This window comes from Sinocyclocheilus rhinocerous, unplaced genomic scaffold (assembly GCF_001515625.1).
Source record: "Sinocyclocheilus rhinocerous isolate Xijiao unplaced genomic scaffold, SAMN03320098_v1.1 scaffold193, whole genome shotgun sequence".
NCBI lineage: Eukaryota > Metazoa > Chordata > Actinopteri > Cypriniformes > Cyprinidae > Sinocyclocheilus > Sinocyclocheilus rhinocerous.
The window spans coordinates 757798-779065 of record NW_015627585.1 but is presented as its reverse complement, the minus strand read 5'-3'; the positions used below and the strand labels follow the sequence as shown (position 1 = coordinate 779065).

Sequence of the window (21268 nt, the reverse complement as noted above, 5' to 3'; positions counted from 1 at the left end):
TGTTTGTTTGTTTGTTTAAGGCTTGTTTTAAGGCTTGTTTGGCCCTGTAGGCTTTGACCTCTTCCCCTCACAGTCTATTAATAGTCAGACTGAGACTTACTCGACACCGAATGTTCAAACCAAACCTACGCCCTTGAATACATGGCGTCTTTAGACTAAAGTCTTGAAAATATTTCTTAAATGCAGTCAATATTTTAATATTCTAATAATAGTATTTTGGCAGATACTGTAGTTACTTTTTTGTTTGTTTGTTTGTTTAAGGCTTGTTTGGCCCTGTAGGCTTTGACCTCTTCCCCTCACAGTCTATTAATAGTCAGACTGAGACTGACTCGACACCGATTGTGTTTCACACTCGCTCCTGACCACTGGAATTCACTCTTCTTTCTGGAATTACTTAAACATACTGAACGAGTGTTTCTTGCGGATTAGTCGGTATATGTGTGAGATATGAACAGGCCTCGAGCAGTTCTCGGTTTAGCGGAGGAAGATAACCGGACTCTGTCGCGGCGGGAAGCAGCTGATCACCTTCTAAATGCACGCTTTCTAGAAGCGCTCACGCGTAACGATGCGGTGGAGGTTGCAAAAATTCTTCGCACCACCAGCATTGAAATAGACACCGTGTTAGACGTGGAGGACCGCGATATGATCCTTGCCTCGTATAAGCAAGGTAATTCATGTTGACGACACAACAGTTGCTCTTTTACCGGAGAAATCATTAAGACTGTGTGACTGCAGTTAGTTATTCAGCCACAAGGTAGCGCTAGACTGCAAGTAACAGAGAATACAACAAGCGTCGTCTATGAAATCACTTTCAGTGAAGCACGCAGATTAAGGGTAGGCTACTTGATATCAGCGCTGCTGCAGTGTGATATAAACCTACATTATAATTCCGATAAAACTATTTAAATAGCATTTATTCAGTTGCATAATTAATAGTGATTTTAATGACCTCAAATGAATCAAGAGACTTTTCGTTGTGTAAATTCACACGACCCCTGAAATAAAAATTATTTTAGGCCATGTAACTCGCATTCCTGTACTATACAGATTTTTGTCTAATCAGATGCTCTCTAGAATGAGAATACAGCCAATTAGCAGGCTGCTTTGTTAAGATTATTTCCTGCTCCAAATGTCCTATTTTAATAAGAAATATGTTAACACAGATAACACTGAGGTAGGTTTTTAAGGGAGCTGCTAAAAAGCTAAAATGTGAAATTGTGAAATGCATGGTGACCATGTTATTTTAGTGTTATACTTTTATAATATTATATACTATTTATTAATACCGTGAATTAGCTTTTATTTTTATATTTTCAGTTTTCATTTAAATTTTTAGTTTATGTTTTAGTAATGTGCTTTTATCATTTTTATTCGTTTTTGTAAATGTTTCTATATAACTTTAATTTTACTTCAGTGTTACTTTAGTAATGTTAGTACTTCAGCTTACGCTTGTTTTTCATCTAATATTTATTTTATAATATTTCAGCTCTATTTCAATTACCAAAAATTATTTTTAACAGTTTGAGTTAACAGCAACAACACTACGATCAGTTACACCTAAAATATAAACTTTCCCATACATGTATATCCATTTTAACCTTAAATCTTTCTGATGAAAAAAAAAACTGTTCTTTTCCACCAGGTTACTGGCTACCAAGTTATAAGTTGGAGACATCCTGGGGGATGGGTCTACACGTGTGTATGATGTACAATGCACTGGAGAGTGCCATGGTTCTTCTGCAGAATGGGGCAGCTGTCAACAGGAAACCTAACGGGAAAACCCCTCTACATGTGGCCTGTACAGTGTCTAATGCTGACTGTGTGGGACTTCTGCTGGATTGGGGCGCACGGATCAACAGTATGTCCCTGAGTGGACATACTCCTTTACACTACTGCATTACACAAGAGTCTTTGGACTGTGCCAAACATCTTGTTCTCAAAGGTCTGTACATTTAAATCTAAAATCACCTAAGTTCACCTAAAAATACATTTCTGTCAACATTTACTCGCCCTCATGTCATTCCAAACCTGTATGACTTTCTTTCTTATGTGCATTAAAAACAAAAATTGTAACTGTAATTGTAATTATAACTGTATTTGTCCATATAAAGTCAATGGGGTCCTAAACAACACTATTGGACAAAAAACACAAGACTTCTAATCTTACTGCAGGAGCAAATATCAACATGCCCAGTGAGGAGAACCAGGACACCCCTCTGCACACTGCGGCCCGCTATGGTATCCCAGAGCTGGTGGCTTTCTACATTGCCCATGGAGCAGATATCAATGCAGTCAACGGCTACATGGAAACGCCTCTGATCACTGCTGCATTCTGGGCCATGGACATTCGTGAGCGGACCTACAGCTCTGACCACCATCTTGTCTGCCGGATCCTGTTGGACCACAATGCTAACGTACATTTATATGAGGAAGACAACAAGACGGTGCTGCACAAAGCTTGCTGGAACTGTGATCATGTGCTTATCCAGATGTTGCTGGAGGCCGGTGCCAAGACTAATGCAATGGATATCAATGGATGCGCAGCGATACAGTATCTGCTGAAGGTGACGCAGATCAGGCCGTGGGCCATTCCTGAACGCTGCTATCAGCTGCTTCTGAACTACGGAGCAGCACGAGTGTATCCACCACAGTTTCACAAGGTACAACACTCACCCACCCGAACTGCTTTAGTTTTCCATATTTATTAGAGTAAAGATGTCAGTGGGAATTTTATAGTCGGACTAGAAGGTGTTTACACTTAAGATGGCTCTCAAAATATTAATGTTGGTCTTTTTTGTTGTCTTTCTGTTAAGTAGGTGTTGCAGGCATGTCATGAATACCCCAGAGCAGTGGAGGTTATGGTGAATTCTTATGAACATATCAAGTACACTAAAAAATGGAGGGCTGCTATTCCTGAAGCTGTATATGAGGTCAGAAATAAACTTCTTTATTCACTGCAAAAAATAAACATCATAAAATAAAATGAATAAGAAAATAAAATAATATATAATACATAATTTTGTCTAGCTTAAAAAATGTTTAGAAATGTTTCTTTAGCACCAAATCAGCATATTAGAATGATTTCTAAAGGATCATGTGACTGAAGACTGGAGTAATGGCTGCTGAAAATTCAGATAAATACATTACATTTTAAAATATATTTAAATAGAAAAAATATTTTTAAATTGTGATAATATTACTGTTTTTACTGTATTTCTGATCAAATAAATGCAGCCTTGGTGAGCATAAGAGACTTCTTTCAAAAACGTTAAAAAATATTACAGACCCAAACTTTAAAAAAGTACTGTATTTCCAAAAAACAAACAAACAAAAACAATATATTAGGCTGTGTAAAGAAAACAGTATTTCGTGGTATATGACAAAAACACTTTTTGACCTGAATGTAGCACACAATGATGTATTCATCGATTCATTAAGTCCATTCATGAAGTTGCTTTTTCAGCCTTGTTTCTTTTTCTTCATTTAGAGGTACAGGAATTTCTATGATTCTTTGTTTGTCGTCTGCACCAACAATCCACGCACTCTACAGCATCTGGCCAGATGTACAATACGTGCTGCAATGTTGAATCGCTGTGAACTGGGTGTCCAGCAACTCCCTCTTCCTTCATCAGTGAAGAAATACTTACTTCTGGAGCCTGTAGGAATCATATACTGACACTGTTTCTGCATTATACGACTTGTGCATTTTCTTCAAATTCAGATTTAGTTACAGTGTAAACGATGCTCCAAAGCTTGCTTGCTTTTTGTTTTCTTATGTTTTTAAAATATTTTTTCTTTATTTGATCCTTTACCAGGGAACAGTAATAATGCTGATGTATTTAATATTCATATGTATTATTACATATTATTATTATTAGATAATTAATAATTTGATATTAATGCTAATAATATTTCATATATTCGAAATATTATACATTCAAAAGTTTTTGGCCTTTCCACATCCACACATATAAAAAACCTCTAGACTATCAAGACTATCAAGATCTGGACTAAATAATCAAACTCAGGCCTTAAGCTTGTCTGCTAAGACTGTAGATCATTTTTTGAGGGGGAAATGAACAACGGAAGCCACATTTCGTGTAAGAGGATAATATCAGTGAGTACACCAACAGCACATTACAGATAACAACTGACTAGGATGAGATGTCTAAGCCATTAGTCCTTTTGTTAGAGGAAAAACTGAAGTGCTTTACAGGGTTTAACCCTGAATAATGAAAGCAGACACAATAGTCATGGATACTCTTTAGAGGGGCCTTATTTAGTTTAAGCTAAGGGGGTTTTAAAGGCCATTTTTTTGACAAGTTAAATCACTTTAATGAATTTTAGAATCCAAGATTACAAATAAAGGTAATAAGGCTGAGCTGGATGAATGTTCGGAATTCTGTGGACTACAGTTTTAAATTCTATGTTCCCAAGAGCCACAAGACCTAATAGAGATTATTATACTTTACCCGAATAAGTACACATTATCACTTGTTTCATTTTGAACAAAACGAATGAAAACAAAAGAATCAGTTTTTTTAACAAATCTTTTTTAGGTGAACGAGTCGTTCTTGTTCACTTTCTGTGCATCAACTCAAGCTTTTTAGAAAATTGAAGGACTTTAATAAAACTTGATCTTGAGCGACTGGGGTGAATTTAACAAACTGAATTTCCATGACTCACGTATCTTAGAAAAGACTCTTTTGCCACCTACACTGGCATAACGATGGAACCTTCACCATGAAGTGATTCATGAACGATCCTGAACAAATCTTTTTGCTGGGCAGATTCAAAAGAATCGAGTCACTGAGATTAACCTAACTTCCTGCTATACAATGTAAGTTTACTGTACAGTATGTTTTTCAGTACTTACCCACCATATAGCTACTTGTTAGCCATAATATTTAATAAACAAGCTAGTGCACAGGAGACGGGGATATACAAATTTAGTATACAAATTTCAGGCTTTTATTGAAGGTTCTGTGACTAAATGTATGTTTGTCCTTTCAGACTTTGAGATACAGTATCTCTCTTTGAAAGTCATTATAATTGGCCTCAGCACTTGGTAAACAATTTTTGATGAGTGGAAGTGGTTTTTTCATTCTAGTCAGCATGGTTGCCATCTCCTTTAATGGTGAATTCTGTGATTACTGGGTCGTATGTGAGTTTAGGATGGTATCTGTTCTTCCTTTCTCTCTCTGTACACCACACAATGTCACCTGGAAGCAATGATTCTTCCTCCCAGAAGACAGTCTGTTTCCACTTATTCTCTACAGAAGAGATAAAACAGAGAAACAGCCACCAACAAATCAACCTCTGACCCTGTTATGGTACAGACCAACTTTTATTTGCATTGTATGAGATTAAATTATATATTATATTTTGAGCACATTAAAAGTGATAATCTTATAATCAAGTCCACAATGTAGAGCAACATGCACTGTATGTTCCTGTGGAAATTAGGAACTAGCAGCAGATGTGTGGTTTTAAAAACGAATCGAGTACATTGTGTGAATGACTGACAGGTCAGGCGGTGTGGTTGAGGTTCTTAAAATAGCACTATTTTCCAGGGAGGGTGGGGCCACCAGTCACAGCCACCATATCAAGTGCTGTTAGGAGAGACTGGAGAGACGTGCAAAAGAAAAGATGGATCATTTTGTTCTGGGCTTATGGCTACAGGCCAGAAATAAACACAGGATCTGTGCCAAGATCCTGTCCTTAAGTAAGACTGTAGCTCTCCTGCTAGATATCCCAGGCTGCACAACTAAGACTACAACAGACTATATTGTAAAACACCAACTCAAAATATTTAAAAAATAATAAGTTAAAAATGGTTTACACTACCATTTAAAAGCTTGGGAAAGAAATATACATTTGATAGGTAAAGTTGCATTTCAAGTGTCAATTTTTATGTTATATAACAGTCACAAGTTCCCATTTTAAAGTCTGGGGTCAGTAAGGTTTTTTTTTTTTTGTGCCGTTCTTTTGAACTTCTACTCATCAAAAAATCCTGAAAAAAAATTATAGTTTTCACAAAAATATCAAGCAGCACAACTGTTTTCAACATTGATAATCATGTGACTGAAGACTGGAGTAATGGCTGCTGGAAATTCAGCTTTGCAATCACAGGAATAAATGACATTTTAAAATAGTACTAGAAAGTTGTAATTGTAATATCTCACTACTGTCCTTTTACACAAATAAATCAAAGTTCCTTTAAGGGGGTAATCTATAGTCTTTGAATGAATGCAGATTTGGTGAACATAAGAAACTTTAAAAATATATATATAATAATAATAATAGTAATAATAAAATAAAATAAAACATACCACCAACCCCAATACTTTTGAATCATAGTGTAGTGTAAAAAATAAAATAAAAATGTAAAACAATGTAACACAATGTGTGTAAAAGAAAACAATATTTTGTGGTGTATGACAAAAACATTTCTTAAAAGAATTAATCCAAAAATAAAAATTCTGTCATTATTTTCTCACCCCCCATTGTCTCAAACCTGTTTTGACTGAGTTTCTTGCGTACAACACAAAAGGAGTCATTTAGAAGAATGTCCAAGCTGGAACGTTCCATATAATGGAATTCTAAAAAAATTAATGACTCTTTTAAAAAACTTTTTTTTTTCCGTTTTCCATTTTTTTCATTCATTGTTTTAATAGTTCAGAAAATGTCACTCTCTCACTGAATGAGTGAGTTTGATGAATAGTACTGAGCATCCATTAACACAGTTGCTCCTTTGTGAATACAGGATTGTGTCTAGAACACGTCAAGAAGCAGGTGTGATTTCATGAGCACGGGGATGTCAAGCTCTCCATGACTGCAATGAAGCTTATGAGGTATGAATGAATAACATCGACATGTCAGTTCTTGATTATAGCTTGAAATGTGCAAATGATCTATTGAGGTTGTCTAAATTCGTCCATCTCTGAACGAGGCAAATACATGTACTGTAGCAGAGCAAACTGCTCGCAGCTGAAACCCACCCAGAGTTTGATGAGTGTCACTTGTAACTGAGCAGCTGCTGCCAACTTGAGTTCCCTTAAAATTCATACAGGTCCTTCACATTGCTTTCAAAAAGCCAACTTTACAAATATTACAGTAAAATTAAAACAAAACAATAAAAAAAAAAACAGACAAAACTAGAAAGGCAAATCTGCACAATCCTGAGATAATATATTTAAAACAAGCCATTTATCTTTCATTTATATGCAAATGAAAATAACCAAAATATCGCCTCTTCAGTGTTTTCATGCTAAAAAAAAAAAAAAAAAAGCAAATAGAGCTACATATCATTTTTGTTCATACAGAATACCTGAAATGTTCACCCAGAAGCTGTTGTCACAAAGATCATACATTTTTTGTGGTCATAAAAAGCTTCACACACAACAAAAAGCAACACTGTCTAATCTATAGCCAGTTTTAAATAAATGAATAACATAGCAACGAACATGGGCCCAAACTTACTTTGTCGGTTTCTTCTGACACAACTCAATCTATTATTATTACATATTAGATAGAGTGTCAAATTAAATTCATGGTTTTTAATGTCAGTGAAGTTACTTGGATTTCATCATGACAACAACTCTTGCATGTTTATGAAATGATTTGGCCTCATTGATAGCATCACATTTTTACACTCAAAACTAAATGGAGTGTTATACAGTAGGTCCAACTGAGGAACATTTCAAGGTCACAATCAAGAAACACACAACTATGGTCATTCTAATGTTTGCATTGTGAATGCAATTTAACCAAGGAAATATATAAAGCCTTGGTTACTTTCAGATGCTTGTGTGTTCTCCCAAATATTTGCTAGAGATACATTCTATAACTTACACAAAGCTGGTAACTTGGCCCCACTGACTAAAACACAAGTTCACATACTCAAAACACACTTACAAATCAGTTCAAATCTGTGGTAATGTGTAGGAATCAACATGTGCTCAAACGACCAGTCAGCTTCAGTACATTTGACTGAAGTCTCTAACATCACAGAAGAAGAGTTAACATGTTTTTCTGTCTTGTGAAACTATAAATTAAAAAGTTAGCACTGCAAATGAAGTGCATGGTGTATTATAAGCAATGTGAGAAGTGGAAGACAAACATTCCCTTGTTAGTCAGACTGTAACATTCATGAAGTCAATTATCAACCATTTGATAATACCATGCTTCTGAAATACCTCAACAGTCACATACATGGTTACCCAAATTAACTCCACTATAGTTCACAGCCCTGTTCAGTCCTTGTGTTTATCGTATGAGCTTCTCCTTCCTCTCAAACACTGTACCCGTACTTTCCCAGTTTTTTGGGCTCGCTGCTTGGGATGCACCAGTCATCCGCTTCTGTGCTCGTCTGATAATGCCTTAAGGCTGACTTGTTAAAGACAGGAAGTCTTTCTATTGATTCAGTGGATAAGGCCTGTGAAAAAAGGAGAGTAAATTAAATAGTTTTAACATATTTAAAAAATGGTGTCAAATTTCAGCCAATTCTAAATTCTAAACGTGTGGTGATATTTAGTTGTTTGGCAAATTTTTGCAGGTGAAATCCAGTAATTTCAATAGGAGTCCATGTGATTGGAAATATCACAAAAGATTTCCCCACACAGATTTCACAACAGGTTCAAGTTGGTCATGGATTTGCCAATGGACCTAACCAAACAGTTTTGGTTCCAATTGACTTCCATTGAATGGGAAACCGAAACGGTTTGGATACCAACATTCTTCAAAATATCTTCTTCTGTGGCTTGCAGAAGAAAGAAAAACATACAGACTTAGAATGACATGAGGCTGAGTAAATATAAGTATTTATCCGTCATGTAAAAAGCGATTCCAGATTGCATTGTGACGAGCTCAGTGGAAAAAAAAAATCCAATACTGCGGACGTAAGAAATTAAGATATTTAATACCAATGCTTATTACCGTATTGTGCAGTTAGCTTAGCAATATGCTAACAACAGACTCCATTGAAATCAATCGTGAGTTGAGTTTTTCATTGCGCAATTGTATCTGTGTGGCGTGTATCAGAGTTGTAGAGCGCTTCTTTTGCTGACACTGCCTATAGCTAGAAGGAAGCTGCCTATGTACACTGAAAAAAATCGGGTGTAGGATTTACTTTGAAACAATTTAATTACAAAGAAGCAGCAAGTAACACAATTAAACGTGAAATTTTGAAGTAGACAGACTGAAATAGTGTTTTCTTTGTTTTATTTATAATCTCAAAAAAATATTTTTTTAAAAGTGTAGGTAGTAGGCAGTGAGGCAGCTCACTAGGTAGTGCTAGAGTGTACCTTTAGGTATATGACTGCCGATGTGCCGTATCCCTCCATAGAGTAGAGCTGCAGATCTCCCTGGAAGTACTTGGCATAAAGGCGGGAAATAGGAAGACCATAGCCAAAACCAGCCTGCGAAGAAAGAAAGCCATGGTAAGTTTGTGAGAGAAAGAGAAAACATTGCAACTGCATTACAATGCTAATCTGGTGTAAACAACAAACTGAATTTTTGGTAATTTTGCTAATTTATAATCCTGTAAGCTCACAATTTACTTCAAAACATGACTGTGGATCAAAGATTTACCATGTGGTATCACTGCACAACAAAGACAATCTGCATAAAAGTATGTTTAATTAACCAGCCTAGGTTCTTACCAGGGGAGCATTACGGGTGTTTTCAGCCACAGGACTCGGTGCAGTTGAATACATGTAGCTGAAAAGCCTTTCGATTTTCCTCAAAGGAACCCCACCACCTCTGTCAGACATCTAATACAACACAAGAGCCATTACAAACATGTCTGGCTCTCACCGCTCTTGCCAGTATGTTGCAAGTTAAAACAGAGATAAAATATTCAACTTCTGCTGACCCGTTACATCTGTGCGTCTGAGAAAGCATGAGCGCTGAGGTGTTAAAGAAAGCTCACCTTGATGGTCAGATCTTCTCTTCCTAGAGAAACTCTCACTTTGATTGGTGGGAGATGTAGGCTGGTCTCATGGGTTTCCACAGTTGCTCTCATTGCATTCTGTTATAGAGAAAAAAACACATAGTCATCAAATGCTTGATGGTCAAGTCATTCCAAACCCCTGTGGAACACAAAAGGAGACATTTAGCTGAATGTCTATGCTGCTCTTTTCAAAAAAAGCACCATTAAATGGTCCATACAACTTGTTTACTATATTCCAAGTCTTCTGAATCCATACGACAGCTTTGGATGAGGAACAATGTTTTAGTCATTATTCACTGAAAATCTAGCTCTTAAATCTCATTTACACTTGCACATATCTTGTTTTGTAACCAATTGCGATGTACCAACATTCTGTAAAAACTCATTTTGTGTTCTGCAGAAGAAAATAAGTCAGACAGGTTTGGAACAATATGAGGGTGAAGTGATGATACATTTGCATCTTTTACTTTGTTTATGCAAGACTATCATTGCGTGGGCTATAGCTACTATAAAGTGATTCAAGTACCTTGAAGAGCTCAAAGAGCATGTGGTACAGATGAGAAGGCACATAAACTATATGTATAGGGTCACTGGGTCCTTCAACTGCAAAAGCAACAGATATATAGATTCAGTAACAGTTGAGTAACCTGAAAAACAAGGCCATAACATGCTAGCCCAAATGAATTTGTTATTTAAGAATGCAAAGAAGAAATCAACACTGGCATGTTGCCCAAACTAGTCAGGTATGAAGCACATGATAGAGGTTATGCTGGCTAATTTGTTACTATGTGTTGTTAAAAAGGTGACTAGCCACAATGGTGGTCATTCAACCTTGTAGGTTCTCTTTGCTTGACACAATAGTACACTGCTATTTACATGTCTAAGAGATAAAACAAGAGATCATGGCAACATTTTGCCATTATACAACTGAGTACACAGTGCTGCTCCTATCAACCATTTCTGTATAGACAAACAGTGATAAGATTTTAAAACGCTATTTCTGTCTACACGGATAAGTGATTTAAGAACATACTTAATGTGGTTGCATAATGGTTCAATTCTCTTATAAAAACAAATTCAAATGCATAACGCTATAATTACTATCAGTCCAGATAATGCATTTACTGTACATATATTGTAAATGTACATGACAGTTACACTACCGTTCAAAAGTTTTGTCGTCTATAAGAGTTTATGTTTTTGAAAGAAGCCGCTTATGCTCACCAAGGCTGCATTTATTTGGTCAAAAATACAGTGAGAACCTTAATATTGTGAAATAGTATAACCATTTAAAAAAGCCGTTTTCTATATTAAAATATTTTAAAATGTAGTTTATTTCTGTCATGGCAAAGCTGAATTTTCAGCAGCCATAATTCAAGTTTTCAGTGACACATGAAACTTAAGCAATCATTCTAATATGCTGTTTGCTGCTCAAGAAACATTTCTTCTTATTATCAATGTTAACAGTTGAGCTGCTTAATATTTTTGTGAAAACCATAGAATGTCTTTTTTTCAGGATTCTTTGATAAATATTAAGTTCAAAAGAACAGCATATATTTGAAATAGAAATCTTTTGTTAGATTATACATGTGTTTATTGTCACTTATGATCAATTTAATGCACCCTTGCTGGAAAAAAAATCTTTATTTTTACTGACCCCAAACTTTTGAACGGCAGTGCATTTTTGGGGCAAAGTTGAATTTAAGGTCATGCTTGGCTGATAAGATACGTGTAATGGGGGTGTAATGGTACACAAACATGACGGTTCGGTACGCACCTCAGTATTGACATCACGGTTCGGTACGGTTTCGGTACAGCAGGAGGAAAACTAAACATACATTTTTGTTATTTTTTATTAAACAGTGGTTTACTGAACAAATTGCTCTTTTTTTAAATAAATTTAATTATAATTAATATTTTCTTAGGGATAAAATCTACCTCAGCTTATGCTCTACTACACTATAGGGAGCTCTTTTACATTACTATAAGGCCACAATTAACAACAGAGCCCAAACTTAAATTTAATTACTATTTATTTTTAAATATAATAATCAACTCTCAACTTAAAAAATGTATGCAAAACATGTAAATTAAACAATGTAGTTTTTAAATTAATTTTAAATTATAAAAAAAAATATTTGTTGTTGGAATATAATCATTTACACAGTGCCTCTCATAACTTTTTCATAACAGATTTATTTAAACATACATTAAATAATTAAGACATCACTTACAGGTAAGTAAAATATAATTTTGCGTTAAGGTTAAAACTAGTAGTAAAGAGGAAGGGATGGTTGCGCTGCCGTTTGAACTGAGGCGTTTATACAGTGATCTGTCGTGCCACATCAAAGAGCACCAAAACAGCATTTATTGTTTGAATTTCCTGAAAAAAATGACACAATTTGAACGATGAGACTTTGTTTCTTATGAAAAGTAACAATATAACTGGAAGTTTCCAATGAAATTCCACTCGTGCAGTGGTTAAAACAATGCTGTATTTGTTCGGTACACATGCGTACCGAACTGAAAGACCCGTACCGAAAATTTTCATTACGAATACGTGTACCGTTACACCCCTATAAGATATATAAACTAAAAGCATAAATTCACACTAAAGAGTCCAGGCATGTTTTATTGCATGCAGGACAAGAATGTGGCATTTCACAGCATACCCATAATCCCCACCCAACATATTTTGCTGGCACCATCCCACACTGTCAAACAACTACAGACTAACATGAATCAATAAGACTGTAGAAAGCCCCACTGCAGAGTTCAGGTTTTCTGACAGCTCATGACTCACCATGCAAAGGACACACTAAGACTGAAAGTTTGAGAGAGAAAATTCTCGCTCACAGTTCACTTGTTTGATTTCCACTTCGGGAGAGGTCAAGTAGTACTGATCACACAGCATCTTGGCACTCTCATAGGCATCTAGAGAGAAAAAGAGTGAGATACAGCGTGAGTCGGCCCATGTAGGGCTTACAATGTCCATTTCACCCACAGTTTATTGGCTTGGAAGTGTTACACAGGCAAAAAAAAACATGGTTAATTACCTTTTACAACCTCCACAACGTCACAGTTTGGGTCGATACTGCCAATGTGTTTGGGGTGGGCTGGATTGGTGCTGCCATCAAAGATTAACGCTAAAATGAACACACGTATCAAGTACATTTTATTTGTTGGGATGCATGATATATGGGTACTACATTGGTTATTTGCGTATTTTAGCGATTCTTAACTAACTGTATTGGATAAAATGTACAAATTTTAAAAGCAAAATGCTTTCTTAAAATAATTAATATTTGTATTAAGCAAGGACCCGTTAAATTTATCAAAAGTGACAGTTAAATACATTTACAATGTTACAAATGACTTCAATAAAAAAAAATAAAAAGAATCTAATGTTAAGTAGCACAAATGTTTCCAACAATGGATAATAGTAATGTTTCTTGAGCCCCAAATCAGCATATTACAATGATTTCTGAAGGATCATGTGACTGAAAACTTCCAATGAAACATTCTATATACGTATATATATATATATATTTGGGAAAGTCAATGAACTGCTTCATTGATAGCGGGGACGGAGAGTACTTTGAAAATCTGTCCACTTGTTTAGGTATGTTCAGCTTTGAGCTGTTCTTCAGCATGATCTGGGCGAACTTCATGTTGATCTTCAAGTGAAATCCACAGATCTTGAAATGTTCTCACCGAGTTATTGTCCTGGTCTCATCCGATGCAGGTCGCAAAGTTTGACATTCACAGCCTGTTACTTCATCACATAAATGAAGATCTCCGCAGAAATCCGGTGTGATCGGACTGTCCGGCGGAAGAGCCCGCCTGAATCGCTCTAATTCGGTTTAATTTGTCATTGCACCAAAATAACCGACCAGCACAAGGTACAAAACAGGGTACAAACATAACACAAGGGAGGGAGGGCAGAGGTGAAACTGTTACTCCAATATGCATAGATAAAGTATTACAGATTTTAACCCACACATCAAGGTTATTCTTTCTATTCTTATCGGCAGGTAAAACACAATCATTGAGATATATAGTTGATATAAAGAGACTGATTATATGATTTCGTCATATTCTATTCCTTGTGCAGCCAACAGAAATGGGCTTAACATCTACATGCTGTACATCTATATCGCCCTGCCGTTGACGCATGCGCACAGCTAATGTAGAGCAAAGGTCTTTGGGAGTGGGACTGAGACACAATTTTGTATTTTTCATCTTCAGTGGTGCAGCATGAAGTATGTATGGTACAGCGTGTTATAATAACCTCAGTTACTTCCTGTAATGCGACAATATACAATGTTTTGAGAAAACCTTTTTTGTATTTAAATGCAAATTTGGTGATTAAATGCAAAATTTCAGGGTTATCAATACTAAAGGAAAAATATTAAAGAGACATAAAAAACAGTCTGTACACGTTATTATTATTATTATTATTATTATTATTATTGCTGTTATATTATTGTATACTCACTATACAATAATATAATCTAAAGGAAATGATATGAAGATATGAGAAATCTTTTTGTTGTTTTTCATTCCTGTTAATCTACGAAGTGACCTATTTTTATTTTAAAATGAGTGCAAGGCTTTTTTTTTTTTTTTTTGCAGCAACCATTTACATTTTAGGCACATTTTGGCTGGCCAGGCTGAGAGAACTGAAGCCCAGTTTAAACCAGCAAACAATCTTTAGGCGGGTTTAATACTGTATGGCCCGGTTTCACAGACGGGTTTACCTTAAGCCAGGACTAGGCCTTAGTTAAATTAAGATATTTAAGCAGGTTTTATAAAAATGCCTTAGAAGAAAACGTTACAGGTGTGCATCTTGAGACAGAACAATGGAAGTGACATATTTTAAGATATGTCAGAGCAAGATATTTTCAGGTGAGACAGCTCAAACATGCATTTTAGTCTGGGACTAGCTTTAAACCTTATCTGTGAAACCGGGGGTATATTTTTTAGCAGGATTCTGGATGACAATAGGCTAAACTGTCTTGCTCATTTGAACTATGGCTCCATCTAGTGGTGTATAACGATTGAAATGAACACTTCTTCTTCTTCTTCTTCTTCTTCTATTTTATTTTTTTCAAAGTTAACCATTAGTGCAATGTTTGTTACCTGCTCAAAATAAAATTAAGCCACCCTAAAACCCTGATCTTATCTCATTCTGTTTTAAAAGTGGTTTTGGTCACTTTTAAACTAGCATGAGTACTGGGCATGGTGAGAAACCAAACTAAAACCATGTTACTAACATAAGTGGGCCTAAACCATCCCTGCTGAGGGAAAAAAAAAAAAAAAAACTAAAACCAGCCTAAACTGGTTGGCTGGTCTTAGCTGGTTTAAGCTGGAAGTAGCTGGGTTTAGCTGGTCTCCCAGCCTGACCAGATAAAGAAGTGGCCAAAACCCCTCTAAAACCAGCCTGCTGACCAGCTATGACCAGGCTGGACAACCAGCTAAAACCAGCCAACCAGTTTTTTCAGCAGGGATGTTAGGCTGGTTTAAGCTGCTTTTTTTCCAGCAAGGATATTGAAGTTACGATCCAAATGTAGAGATTGTGCTCATTGGATCTTGGTTAATTTGTTAGCTTGTTAATGGTTTAATCACCTAATGTTTACATCTGTACATCATGCATATCAGAATGCAGAATATCCGCTAGGTGGCACTGTTGCAGTGGATTAATTTATTTCTACATCTAACATCATTTTGGGAAGGGGGGCGGTGTGGGATCTTTTAGTTATCTCGAGGTATCAAGGCGGTGTGTGAGCATCTTGCCACCTCTGAAAAATGTAGGCCATTAGCCTTAAATTTTGCCAACAGCTTCGATGAATTTCTAAACGATCACATCGTATAATCTCAAACATGTTTTAAATCAAAGGGCCGTATTAAAGCGGATGGCAGATTGTGTACATCAGCAGTGATACAGCATATTTACAGTGGACAGCATCCACACTGGGAACAGGTAGGAAGTCTCACCCACTGGGTGCATGTTTCTCATGCTCACATAACTGTGAGGTTTCCATACGTGCATTTTGTTGAAACGGCGAGCTGTTTTTCATGCTTTATGTTCGATGACTTCATAATCGCATATGGTTTATGACGTCATTGTGTTTCTCTTGGTACCCACTGTTAGCAATAGCAACGCTGACATAATTTGTACATCCAAATGTATCATTGTCTGACACCTGTGTAATATAACTGGGTTTTCAATAATTGTATATTTTATAACTCTGTAATCGAATTGGAGTCTGTTGTAACAACAAATCCAGCATTATGATAGTCCACCTAATGTAGCATCCTCACAGGACCTGATGTATCTCCGGACCTTATGAACCTGTCCGCATCATACATTTGACGTTTGCATGATAATTTGCCATCAAAATGCATGTTTTTATTTATTGATTTGTGTTTTTTTATGCATTTGCATGTTGTTTTGTGCCATATATGGTGTTTTAATTAAGCTTTAATAAAGCTTTCCCCCACAGTCTGATATTGTTTTGTTATTACCACTCCATTTCATCACATTTATTTGTTATGTTTATCATTTGATAAAGTCTAGGATTTACAGTTTTAAGAAGTATAATCCTTAGATCCTATGGATACAGTCATCTGCCACACCCTTAATACAGAAACAGCTGTATTTATTGTTTTGTTGTTGCTGCTGAATTAGGGGATCAAACTAGGTTTCAAATGCCTCATAAATATTTAAAATAAGTTTTCTCATAAATGTATTGTATTACATGGATATATGCCAAGGCATTTCTGTTGAAAACACAAACGGTCCTTCAACTTGAAACTGTGATTCTCACTGCAGTAGTGAGTGATTAACTACTGCTTTTAATGAACAAAACCTCTAAATATAGTTCTACCTACTGTAGTCTCCATACGGCCATGCTTACACTGGGATGGATGTGAAAACTGTGGGTCTGTGGTGTAACTGTTTTGTCGCAGGACAAAATGGCTGATAAGAGTGACCTAAAAGCCGAACTTGAGCGCAAGAAACAGCGCCTTGCTCAAATCAGAGAGGAAAAAAAGAGAAAGGAGGAAGAAAAAAAGAAGAAAGAGGTGAAAAAATATTTGAATGAGACTTATTCTGAATGTGGTTAGAACTTAATATGAATATCTGAGTATGTGTGTTTGTGTGTGCATTTGTAAACGTAAACAGTCAGAGACACAACAGAAAGCGGAAGCTGTTCCTGAGGACTCAGATTTGGACCGCAAGCGCAGGGAGACCGAGGCCCTCCTCCAGAGCATTGGAATCTCACCCGAACCTCCATTAGGTACAGTACACAGACCACCGGACCGCACTAAAATATCCATCTGCACCGCAGCCACCTCACTCAACAATGCCTGCTTCCAAAACACATGGGAAATTTGCCTTTTTACCTTTGCCAAGATCAGGCTGTGTAATATTCTGGGTTCCCTTCATGTCTTTGAATGGGACTTCATCCAAACCTCTTTTTAGGCTGGCTTTTCCCAGTTTTTTTTTTGTCTTTTGGATTCTGCATTTTAGTCTTTTTACTACACTGTATGTCCCGCATTACTAATCCAGTCAAAGTTGTTTTGTAATTGGTAATGAAATTCTAAGGTTTATCCAACAAAATAGATCTTTTCAACTGCCCAGTAAGTCACACAAATCTCTAGAGCTTTCACGTAGACGCTAATTATTGCAAACAGAAACTTACAATTACTTGTTATATTAATTATCTCACCACTCTACGGATTTTGTTAGTCATTATAATCCCTTTCTCTGCTACTACCGCCATCTAGTGCAGAGCCATGTACATTACAAATATGGTCTCTATTCTCACCACATTGCCTTTTAAATTAATTCTGATTGTGAATAGTATAAATTAGTGCAGTGTAAATTTGAAAAATGTTTAATTGTTTAAAAAAGTAGCTAGTTAAAATGTAGCTTAATTTTTTATAAATTAAAAAAATGAACGTAATTTTATATCTGACTGTTTTTTTTTGTCTGTTCTTAGTCCCGACACCCATGTCCCCATCAAAGTCAATGAGCACACCCAGCGAGACAGGCAGCCAGGACTCGGTTGATGGAGCAGCTGCTGGCAGGTATTTAACACCCCTAAATCTTCATGTACCTTCAGGAGACACAAATCTTTATTGTTTTTTAGTATTTGAGAGAAAAACAAATGCTTTCTTCAATAATAGTTCAATGAGGTAAACAATACTTGCAAGTTAATAACAATCCATTTTATTTTATTTTATTTTAAATGATCTATATATACTACAGTTCAAAAGTTTGGGTATATATATATTTTATATATAAATAGCTTGTGTTTAAGCAGGTTAAGCAAGTTATTTTGTAACACAAAAGTGTGGCTGATACCCATGTTTCTCTGTCTTTTTATATGGGATCAACAGATATAGGTAAGAATCATTCTGTGGTTCCTGTAATGTGCTCATTTTTTATTTTTTCAATAATAGTTCAATGAGGTAAACAATACTTGCAAGTTAATAACAATCCATTTTATTTTATTTTATTTTAAATGATCTATATATACTACAGTTCAAAAGTTTGGGTATATATATATTTTATATATAAATAGCTTGTGTTTAAGCAGGTTAAGCAAGTTATTTTGTAACAAAAGTGTGGCTGATACCCATGTTTCTCTGTCTTTTTATATGGAATCAACAGATATAGGTAAGAATCATTCTGTGGTTCCTGTAATGTGCTCATTTTTTATTTTTTTTCCCACTTCATCTGTTAGCCTTAGACAATATAAAAGTATAAAATCTAATTCCACTGATACTGAAATGGAGACTTCATGAGACTGCCTGATCAATTTAGTGGGCATCTAGAAATTGATAATCAACCTGAGAACTTCCTGTAGGAGAAATATTTATAAGATGAGACGATCGATTTTTAACATAAAGCATCAAAAATAACAACCAAGAGTGTATCAGTGCCGGTAGCAGTGAGGGTTGTTAACAGACTCGTTTTTCTTTCTCTGAAATATAGACAGATAGCTGCAGTCATGTGGAAAGGGGAAGGCTGATGCGACTGCTGCTCTGGCCTGTAATTAAGTCTGCTTAATGCAGAAGTGCGGCACGTTTGACACATGATGTGCGCGTTTGTCCCTGTCAGCGCTCCCTGCAGGGGGCTCGGCTCACAGCCACTGGCTGAAGGGATATTTCCAGGACATATCAATGACTTCATCTTTAGCTATGCAGTACCATTGCCTCATGATAGCATGATTGTCACATAGGATTTTATGAGTTGTTTTTGCTTCGAGGTCGGTTGTAACTAGACGATCGATTTTTAACATAAAGCATCAAAAATAACAACCAAGAGTGTATCAGTGCCGGTAGCAGTGAGGGTTGTTAACAGACTCGTTTTTCTTTCTCTGAAATATAGACAGATAGCTGCAGTCATGTGGAAAGGGGAAGGCTGATGCGACTGCTGCTCTGGCCTGTAATTAAGTCTGCTTAATGCAGAAGTGCGGCACGTTTGACACATGATGTGTGCGTTTGTCCCTGTCAGCGCTCCCTGCAGGGGGCTCGGCTCACAGCCACTGGACTGAAGGGATATTTCCAGGACATATCAATGACTTCATCTTTAGCTATGCAGTACCATTGCCTCGTGATAGCATGATTGTCACATAGGATTTTATGAGTTGTTTTTGCTTCGAGGTCGGTTGTAACTGTGTCCCGCTCTAAGTGTCTTCATCTATAACTCTTGTCCTCTCCCAGGTCAGGGGTCAGTGACATTAGTAAGCACAAAACAGACACAAACTATGAAAGGTATGTATCTGTACAAAACGGTAACCCAGAATCCTAAGCAGTGTGCTTTGCTATTAAAGTCAGCACACACTCTATCTCATTGGCAGCTGAAAAAAGCAGAGCAGTTTAGGTTGTTGTGCTTTGCTATTAAAGTCAGCACACACTCTATCTCATTGGCAGTTGAAAAAAGCAGAGCAGTTTAGGTTGTTCCCCCCGGTGTGACTGCCTGATGCCTGCTGTTACTTTGAGCCTTGACTTCAACAATTCCTCTTGCATGGTTAAATTGGAGCCATTTGCAACGACGTGAATGACAATACGGTTTTTTAAATGTCATCACTGGTAAAACAGAGTGTCAGTTTGACACGCTACCCCTCTGGTTGTGTAAGTTTAGTGAAAAAAATTTATAGCCGTGTTTGTGACTCGTACTGAAGGTTGAGGAAAAAAGTTTACAAGGTCAACACCGTTTTGACTTGTTTCTATAGGATAAAATTTGCACATCACAGCAAAACTTTGCCTTTGTGGGTCATATAAGAATAGAGAATATATATAATTACAGAATATATATATGTGCTATATTCTGGCCACCAATCAAAACACGTCATGTATGAAACTGTTTATACTGTTTATATGTTTGTTTATTTTTCTAGTCAGCTTAATAGTTGAGTTTATGAGAGATGACAAGTTTTGCGTATCCTTAACAAAAAGTGCTGTCTGTTGCATTACCATGGTACAGTAATGATATCAGATGGTACTTTGAAATAGGCCTACTTTATCCACCTTATTTTTAGCATAAGTGTGAGTGCGGCCATTTGTAACTTGAATGTGTGAGGCTTCCGGTTTCATCCACTTCCAGTTATGTTTAGCTGTACAAAAACAGTCGGTTATGCTGCTTGATATTGCAAACTGGTATTCTCATCATATTATTTAAATTTATTATCATAATCATTAACACACTGGTTTGTATTTTACCAAGACAGTGATAAAGACAAAATTGTAAAGCATACTATGTGCAGATAAGCATATGAGCCCAAAAAATTTACACGTTAAGCGTTTTCCTCTCATATAAAGAAAATGCTTAATGCACTGAGACAGTCATATTAAAAAACCACATTCTGTGCACACCTTACTAATAAAGCATACTATGTGCAAGAAAACAGATGAGCCCAAAATATGAACTTTAAATGTAACTGTCTGTCAATGCATAAGCCATGTTAAATGTTTTGTTTTTATGGTTTTCTAATGGGAGGAAAATGCTAAACGTGTAATTAAATGTGTTGCGTTCATATTCTGGGCTCATCTGCATGTCTTTTAATATCACTGTCTTAGTCAAGCGGCAACCTTCCGGTCTCTCTCGTGAAACCAACACGGAAGTGAATAAAAATGCAGTTCATCGACTGGCCGCTAGAGGCTGGCTCCAAAAGGGAGTCAGTCCTATAGACTCCCTATGTTAAAATGCCCAACTTTACAGCAGAAAAAATATGTTTACAGCCTGGTACAAAAAGTGGTTTTAGTCTATAGCTAATTTTGCCCTTCATGACAACTGTGAGGGGG

General features: G+C 36.4%; 3 protein-coding genes across 7 annotated transcripts in view; 2 read left to right on the top strand and 1 right to left on the bottom strand.

Annotated features, from left to right (window-relative positions):
* Positions 1–418: 418 nt before the first annotated feature.
* Positions 419–3676, top strand: LOC107731816 (ankyrin repeat and SOCS box protein 4-like). The gene is made up of 5 exons (XM_016542999.1): positions 419–667; positions 1643–1942; positions 2173–2660; positions 2817–2930; positions 3488–3676. Exons 1-5 carry the CDS (start codon positions 448–450, stop codon positions 3674–3676), a joined length of 1311 nt encoding a protein of 436 aa, XP_016398485.1. The 5' UTR covers positions 419–447.
* A 3375-nt stretch (positions 3677–7051) lies between these two features.
* Positions 7052–13181, bottom strand: LOC107731629 (pyruvate dehydrogenase (acetyl-transferring) kinase isozyme 2, mitochondrial-like). Its single transcript, XM_016542770.1, has 7 exons — positions 13009–13181; positions 12809–12886; positions 10479–10555; positions 9932–10030; positions 9663–9773; positions 9306–9419; positions 7052–8437 (listed from the first exon to the last, which is right to left on the bottom strand). The coding sequence occupies exons 1-7, from the start codon at positions 13124–13126 to the stop codon at positions 8294–8296; spliced, it is 741 nt and encodes a 246-aa protein (XP_016398256.1). The 5' UTR covers positions 13127–13181; the 3' UTR covers positions 7052–8293.
* A 2514-nt stretch (positions 13182–15695) lies between these two features.
* The window catches only part of dync1i1a (dynein cytoplasmic 1 intermediate chain 1a), a 106840-nt gene continuing 101267 nt past the window's right edge, over positions 15696–21268 (top strand). For 2 of the 5 annotated variants that reach the window (XM_016542745.1, XM_016542738.1), the window contains exons 1-5: positions 15703–15935; positions 16925–17038; positions 17139–17253; positions 17959–18046; positions 18359–18364. In XM_016542745.1, coding sequence (XP_016398231.1) covers positions 16931–17038; positions 17139–17253; positions 17959–18046; positions 18359–18364 — 317 coding nt within the window. In that variant the 5' untranslated portion in view covers positions 15703–15935; positions 16925–16930. Of the gene's footprint in view, positions 15936–16924; positions 17039–17138; positions 17254–17958; positions 18047–18358; positions 18365–19687; positions 19739–21268 lie in introns of all 5 variants that reach the window. The other 3 variants (XM_016542732.1, XR_001638788.1, XM_016542753.1) reach the window with 3 other exon arrangements.